Below are 8658 nucleotides of genomic sequence, written 5' to 3' on the forward strand. Positions count from 1 at the left end.
TTTATTTTTATTTCACTTTACTGAAATGTTTCTCCTGCTGCATTTTAGCTTCAGTGTGTTCAGCCTGCTGCTTATTGATCAGCATCATCAGTAATAAAGTGCTGAATGATTGTTAATATGAGGTGGAAACAGAAATCTGAAGCATCCAAACCCTCTGCCTCCTGTCTGCTGGGTTCAGTCAGAAGATAGATCAGCAGTTTAATGTCTTTCCTCATTTCATTTTTCATTTCTCCTTTATTTAACCAGCTGAGAGACCTGAGAAGGAAAAATATTCCTAAAATTAGAAAACAGCAGCTCGACTTCATCCTGGTCAGTCTGAATCAAGTCAGAGTCGCTTTAAAGACCAAATGACTTTTCAATTCAATTTTCCATGAGAGGAGAGGGAGAGAGAGAGAAAGAGAGAGAGAGAGAGAGAGAGGTGGAGCGAGATAGATAGAGAGAGATAAGGAGAGAGGTGTGTGTGTGTGTGTGTGTGTGTGTGTGTGTGGAGATAACTGTGTTAGTGAGGGAGGATAGAGCCTCTAAAACAATCACCATTCAGACCAGACTGAGCAAACAGGCAGTAAACCAGTCAGTCGACTGATTGACAGGCTGGTTGTTCATTAGAAACGTCTTCATCCTTCAGTCAGCTGATCTGAGTTCTGCTTCACCTGCTTCAGTCAAATCATACAGCTGATCAATACAGATCAATAAAGCAGATCTGTCCGGCCGGTCAGACTGTGTGCTTCAGCATGTTGTTCTGTTATTAAAGATCAGATGTGATATGAAGCAGCTCAGTATAGATTATTATGAACAGAACAGGGGAAGCAGCCGTGTTACCATGACAACACAGCATCAGTAAATCTATTTTTTATAAACATTATGAACAAATGAAAGATTAGCCTGTGCAGTTGTTATTGTTTTTACCTCACAGGCCGACAAACATAACGTACAAAGTTATTTGTTTAAATTGCTACAGTTATTGCTGTTTGTTTGTTTGATAAGTTGTTAGCTGGCTAGCGGCCATGTTGAATATTTTAGTAGGAAGTAACATCAACCTGCTAACATCTGATTGGCTGTGAGATGAAACACAGATTCCACTTGGAAAAGTTGAAACCGATTTCAATTTTTTTTTTACCTGCCTCACCATCAGATCAGATCAGATCAGATCAGATCAGATCAGATTAGATCGGATCAGATCAAATCAGAATAGATCAGATCAGAATAGATCTGATCAGAATAGAATAGAATAGAATAGAATAGAATAGAATAGAATAGATCAGATCAGTTCAGTTCAGTTCAGTTCAGTTCAGTTCAGTTCATCGGATCAGATCGGATCGGATCGGATCAGATCCGATTAGATTAGATCGGATCAGATGCGATCAGATCAGATCAGATCAGATTAGATCAGATCGGATCAGATCAGATCAGATCAGATCAGATCAGATCAGATTAGATCGGATCAGATCAGATCAGACCAGAATAGATCGGATCAGATGTGATCAGATGCGATCAGATCAGATCGGATCAGATCAGATCAGATCAGATCAGATCAGATCAGATCAGATCAGATCAGACCAGAATAGATCGGATCAGATCAGATTAGATCAGAATAGATCAGAATAGATCAGAATAGATCAGATCAGATCAGATCAGATCAGAATAGATCAGAATAGATCAGATCAGATCAGAATAGATTGGATCAGACCAGATTAGATTAGATAAAACTGTATTGATCCTGTGGGTTAGTAAATTAGGTCACTGTTGCAGCAGCAGATAGTAACAGGATACAACAAAGAAAAATAAATTAGAATAGATCAGACAGAATATTAAATATAACAGAACTGACAAGTCCAGTTCCAAGCTTCTCAAGTGAAACTGTTTGAATGAAAAGTGTGTGATTATGTGTTTCATGTGTAATGTGACTCTGTGTGTGTGTGTGTGTGTGTGTGTGTGTGTGTGTGTGTGTGTGTGTGTGTGTGTGTGTGTGTGTGCAGACATGGCGTGGCTCAAACAGAGTCGAGGTTCTCCCAGACTGGTGCTGGTGGTGGTGTGTGTCGCTCTGCTGCTGGACAACATGCTGCTCACTGTGGTCGGTGCGTACACACACACACACACACACACACACACACACACACACACACACACACACACACTCACACACACACACACACACACCCAGGCCTATATGGCAGTACATTATCTATGTATCTATGTACACACTGTAAACAGATAATATACAGTAAAAACAAAATGTACAGTAAATAGATAATCACACACACACACACACACACACACACACACACACACACACACACACACACACACACACACAGCACTATAAATAGAAGATGCCCAGAGCTAGAGAGACCCTGGCATTTCCCTCTGTCTGAACTACAGTAACACCCAGTCTGACCCCACACTGGGTCACCATATTGACCCGGCACCATATTGACCCAGCACCATATTGTTACAGATTTAGACTTTATTAACTAACAGACAGTTGATCTGGCTGCTGATGAACTACAGAGCCTGAGGAGGTCAAACCTGTCAGCAGCAGTTAGAGGCACAACTGGATCTAAAGGCACCTGCTGCCCCTGATCTTTAAAACCAACCGTCTCCTCTGAGTTACTTCTTTCTCTCCTCTCCTCTCCTCTCCTCTCCTCTCCTCTCCTCTCTTCCTCTCTTCTCCTCTCCTCTCCTCCTCTCTTCTCCCCTCCTCTCCTCTCTTCTCCTCTCCTCCTCTCCTATCCTCTCCTCCTCTCCTCTCCTCTCCTCTCCTCTCCTCTCCTCTCCTCTCCTCCTCTCCTCTCCCCTCCCCCTCTCCTTCTCTTCTCTCCTCCTCCTCTCCTCTCCTCTTCTAATCATCAATAAATCAATCGATCATGACTCACTAATCAACTCTTGAGATAAAAGATGTAAAGTAATTTAAAACAATCTAAATGAACATTATTACAATCAATCAATCAATCAATCAATTAATTTTCTCCCAAAGTGCCAATCATCCCTACCTTCCTGTATGCCATGGAGCATCCCAGTCTGGAGCCGCAGACCGCCCAGCCCTCCCTCCCCCCTCTGCCCAGCCTCGGTGCACCGGTCCTGGGCACGGCGGCCGCTCAGCTCCCCTCCCCCAGCTCCACCCTCCAGACCTCCAGCCAGACCGCCCAGCCCTCCCTCCCCCCTCGGCCCAGCCACGGGGCACCGGTCCTGGGTACGGGGTCTGAGCGGAGCCCCCGGCCCCCGGCCCCCACCTCCTCTTCTCTGGTGTCTCTGTTTGACAACAAGACCTTCAGCCTGCAGGCCGGACCGGCTGGACCGGCTGGACCGGCTGGACCGGCTGCCAGCATGGAGCCGCCGGAGAGAACCGGCCTGACAACAGCTGTACAGATCAATGAGTCTGCTAATGCAACAGTAGGTGGAAGATTAGAGTCAGCTGAACTTTGTGTGAAAACCCAGTGAATTCAAAGCACATGTGCTTTTTGGACACATGCTGGATTTCATACATGAATATGTGAAATTTCCCCATTGACATTTTCACCTGTGAATTGTCTCTTTGCAGGTTAAATGAAGTTTTTACATGTTGAACAAATATTGACAGATCAGGTGAAAATGTGAAAAAAAAGTTCACAAGTTCACAAAAAACACTAGAAATTAAAATCTTTCGTCACGTGACGTCAACATGCGACGTGAGAAAAATTGTTCACATGTGAAACCCAACATGAGTCCAGAAAGCACATGTGTGTTGAATTCACATGTGGGTTTTTTTGTAAGGGATAAACCTCTGCCACCCTGCCGTCCCGCCGGCGGGTCGGTCATTACAGGCACATGTTGGGCGGCCGAGTTTTGTTCAAACCACAGAACTTTATTTTAAATTCTAGTCCAGATCCAAAAGTTTCCAAAGATAACAAACATGTCAGGATGAACTACAGGGAAAAACTTTGAAGATACTTAAGGGGAAATTTAAGGGGAAAATCAGGGTGCAAGGGGTTGAACATGTAAACTGTAAAGTAACTATAGTTATATTCATGATCTCCTCTCCTATCTCCTCCTCTCCTCTCCTCCCCTCTCTCCTCCTCCTCTCCTCTCCTCCCCTCTCTCCTCTCCTCTCCTCCTCTCTCCTCCCCTCCTCCTCTCCACCTCTCTCCTCCTCTCCTCTCCTCCTTCTCTCCACTCCTCTTCCCCCCTCTCCTCTCCTCTCTTCTTCTTCTCCTCCCCCTCTCTCCTCCTCTCTCCTCCCCCTCTCTCCTCCTCCTCCCCTCCTCCTCTCTCCTCTCCTCTCCTCTTCCCCCTCCCTCCTCTCCTCTCTCCTCTCCTCTCCTCTTCCCCCCTCTCTCCTCTCCTCTCTCCTCTCTTCCTCTCCTCTTCTCCTCTCCTCCCCTCTCTCCTCCTCCTCCCCTCCCCTCCTCTCCTCCTCCTCTCCACCTCTCTCCTCCTCTCCTCTCCTCCTTCTCTCCACTCCTCTCTCCTCCTCTCCTCTCCCCCTCTCTCCTCCTCTCCTCCTCTCCTCCTCTCTCCTCTCCTCTCCTCTTCCCCCCTCTCTCTTCTCCTCTCTCCTCTCCTCTCCTCTTCCCCCCTCTCTCCTCTCCTCTCTCCTCTCCTCCTCTCCTCTCTTCCTCTCCTCCCCTCCTCTCCTCCTCCTCTCCACCTCTCTCCTCCTCTCCTCTCCTCCTTCTCTCCACTCCTCTCTCCTCCTCTCCTCTCCCCCTCTCTCCCCTCCTCCTCTCTCCTCTCTCCTCCTCTCCTCTCCTCTCCTCCCCTCCTCCACTCCTCTTCCCCCCTCTCTCCTCTCCTCCTCTCCTCCTCTCTCCTCCTCTCCTCCTCTCCTCCTCTCTCCAGGAGGTGTCAGCCTCTTGTCTTCAGGACAGTGTGTTTCTGGAGGAGGAGAATGTGCGTGTTGGTCTGTTGTTTGCCTCTAAAGCTCTGGTCCAGCTGCTGGTTAATCCCTTCGTCGGCCCGCTGACTAACAGGTACTGAAGCTAACAGCTGATCCAGAATCTGTTTCTGTTTCCCGGCTTCTATGAACATCAGGCGGTTTGTTCATGTTCTTGCCCTGATGAAACCTCACGGTGGAAACGCGTCGACTATTATCTGTGACAGTCCGTGTATCGTTCCTTCTTTTCATGTTCAATTGAGAATCCAAAATCGGAAAACGAAAAAACGATTCGTTATTTCGTTATTCGTTTATGAATCTGATACCAAAAAACAAATAACGGTTTGTTTTTCGTACTTTTGATTTTATGCTCAGATCAAAAATAGGAAATGAAAAAACGGACCAGGGGCCGAACTTGATTTTGATGTTTAATTTGTTCGATTTGTGTGACGCGGAAGTTACTTGATTCATTTTTGCGAGCCTTGATGATCGATCACAGAGAGATTCATCTTGTTCAGAGGAACTAAACGCTTAACTGTCAAGGTAGACGACATGAGGATCTTCCAGGTATTGTAGTTTCGTCTAAAAATACGTCATATTTATTCTGTAAAATTGCACAGACGTACGTTATTTTATAATTACAACACACGAAGAAGTCAGTAACTTCCGGGTCACACAAATCGGACAAATTAAATATCAAAATCAAGTTCGGCCCGTGGCCCGTTTTTTTCATTTCCTATTTTTGATCTGAGCATAAAATCGAAAGTATGAAAAACAAACCGTTATTTGTTTTTTGGTATCAGATTCATAAACAAATAACGAAATAACAAATCGTTTTTTTCATTTTCCGATTTTGGATTCTCAGTTGAATATGAAAAGAACGACTGATACACGGATTCACGGGCCGAACTTGATTTTGATATTTTATTTGTCCGATTTGTGTGACCCGGAAGTTACTGACTACGGACGCAAAGAGAGCGAGCGTTCTGTCTGCAGAGTCAGAACGCCTCGGACGCCTCGGATTGCATCTCTGACACTGCATGTTTTACTTAATGAAAACTGTCTCTCTCTCTCTAGGGTTGGATATCATATCCCCATGTTTGCTGGTTTCATCATCATGTTTGTATCCACCATCAGTAAGTCTGAAACGCTTTCTCTGAGACACACACACACACACACACACACACACACCTGTCTGTCTGTCTGTCTGTCTGTCTGTCTGTCTGTCTGTCTGTAGCTGTGTAACAGTGTCTGTTGTGTGTCAGTGTTTGCCTTCTCAGGAACCTACGCTCTGCTGTTTTTTGCTCGTTCTCTTCAGGGAATCGGCTCGTCTTTCTCCTCTGTGGCAGGTAAACTACTGACAGACACCTGTAAACTACTGACAGACACCTGTACACCTGTAAACTACTGACAGACACCTGTAAACTACTGACAGACACCTGTAAACTTCTGACAGACACCTGTAAACTACTGACAGACACCTGTAAACTACTGACAGACACCTGTAATCTACTGACAGACACCTGTAAACTACTGACAGACACCTGTACACCTGTAAACTACTGACAGACACCTGTAAACTACTGACAGACACCTGTAAACTTCTGACAGACACCTGTAAACTACTGACAGACACCTGTAAACTGACAGACACCTCTAAACTACTGACAGACACCTGTAAACTACTGACAGACACCTGTAATCTACTGACAGACACCTCTAAACTGACAGACACCTCTAAACTACTGACAGACACCTGTAAACTGACAGACACCTCTAAACTACTGACAGACACCTGTAAACTGACAGACACCTGTAAACTACTGACAGACACCTGTCAACTACTGACAGGCACCTGTAATCTACTGACAGGCATCTGTAATCTACTGACAGAAACCTGTAAACTACTGACAGAAACCTGTAATCTACTGACAGACACCTGTAAACTACTGACAGACACCTGTAATCTACTGACAGACACCTGTAAACTACTGACAGACACCTGTAAACCACTGACCGACACCTGTAATCTACTGACAGACACCTGTAAACTATTGACAGACACCTGTAAACTACTGACAGACACCTGTAATCTACTGACAGACACCTGTAAACTACTGACAGACACCTGTAAACCACTGACCGACACCTGTACACCTGTAATCTACTGACAGACACCTGTAAACTACTGACAGACACCTGTAAACCACTGACTGACACCTGTACACCTGTAAACTACTGACAGACACCTGTAAACTACTGACAGACACCTGTAAACCACTGACCGACACCTGTACGCCTGTAAACTACTGACAGACACCTGTAAACTACTGACAGACACCTGTAATCTACTGACAGACACCTGTAAACTACTGACAGACACCTGTACACCTGTAAACTACTGACAGACACCTGTAAACTACTGACAGACACCTCTAAACTACTGACAGACACCTGTAAACTGACAGACACCTGTAAACTACTGACAGACACCTGTCAACTACTGACAGGCACCTGTAATCTACTGACAGGCATCTGTAATCTACTGACAGAAACCTGTAAACTACTGACAGAAACCTGTAATCTACTGACAGACACCTGTAAACTACTGACAGACACCTGTAATCTACTGACAGACACCTGTAAACTACTGACAGACACCTGTAAACCACTGACCGACACCTGTAATCTACTGACAGACACCTGTAAACTATTGACAGACACCTGTAAACTACTGACAGACACCTGTAATCTACTGACAGACACCTGTAAACTACTGACAGACACCTGTAAACCACTGACCGACACCTGTACACCTGTAATCTACTGACAGACACCTGTAAACTACTGACAGACACCTGTAAACCACTGACTGATACCTGTACACCTGTAAACTACTGACAGACACCTGTAAACTACTGACAGACACCTGTAAACCACTGACTGACACCTGTACACCTGTAAACTACTGACAGACACCTGTAAACTACTGACAGACACCTGTAAACCACTGACCGACACCTGTACGCCTGTAAACTACTGACAGACACCTGTAAACTACTGACAGAGACCTGTAATCTACTGACAGACACCTGTAAACTACTGACAGACACCTGTACACCTGTAAACTACTGACAGACACCTGTAAACTACTGACAGACACCTGTAAACTGACAGACACCTGTAAACTACTGACAGACACCTGTAAACTACTGACAGACACCTGTAAACTACTGACAGACACCTGTAAACTGACAGACACCTGTAAACTACTGACAGACACCTGTACACCTGTAAACCACTGACTGACACCTGTACACCTGTAAACTACTGACAGGCATCTGTAAACTACTGACAGGCATCTGTAATCTACTGACAGAAACCTGTAATCTACTGACAGACACCTGTAAACTACTGACAGACACCTGTAAACCACTGACCGACACCTGTACGCCTGTAAACTACTGACAGACACCTGTAAACTACTGACAGACACCTGTAATCTACTGACAGACACCTCTAAACTGACAGACACCTCTAAACTACTGACAGACACCTGTAAACTGACAGACACCTCTAAACTACTGACAGACACCTGTAAACTGACAGACACCTCTAAACTACTGACAGACACCTGTAAACTGACAGACACCTGTAAACTACTGACAGACACCTGTACACCTGTAAACCACTGACTGACACCTGTACACCTGTAAACTACTGACAGGCATCTGTAAACTACTGACAGGCATCTGTAATCTACTGACAGAAACCTGTAATCTACTCACAGACACCTGTAAACTACTGAC

At 45.2% G+C, this 8658-nt stretch overlaps 1 protein-coding gene across 1 annotated transcript; it reads left to right on the top strand.

The window, feature by feature from the left end:
• Positions 1-1978: 1978 nt before the first annotated feature.
• LOC139639697 (chromaffin granule amine transporter-like) lies at positions 1979-6198 on the top strand (the record flags this gene model as incomplete). The annotated part of the gene is made up of 6 exons (XM_071513844.1): positions 1979-2075; positions 2975-3026; positions 3135-3390; positions 4798-4946; positions 5927-5985; positions 6115-6198. Coding segments are annotated over exons 1-6 (697 nt in total), but the record flags the coding sequence as incomplete, so codon positions are not given.
• Between the last annotated feature and the right edge of the window lie 2460 nt (positions 6199-8658).

Source organism: Centroberyx affinis, unplaced genomic scaffold (genome assembly GCF_046629955.1).
Source record: "Centroberyx affinis isolate AG114_WGS23_722 - 3 ecotype Tasmania unplaced genomic scaffold, CSIRO-AGI_Caff_v1 ptg007572l_1, whole genome shotgun sequence".
Taxonomy (NCBI): domain Eukaryota; kingdom Metazoa; phylum Chordata; class Actinopteri; order Beryciformes; family Berycidae; genus Centroberyx; species Centroberyx affinis.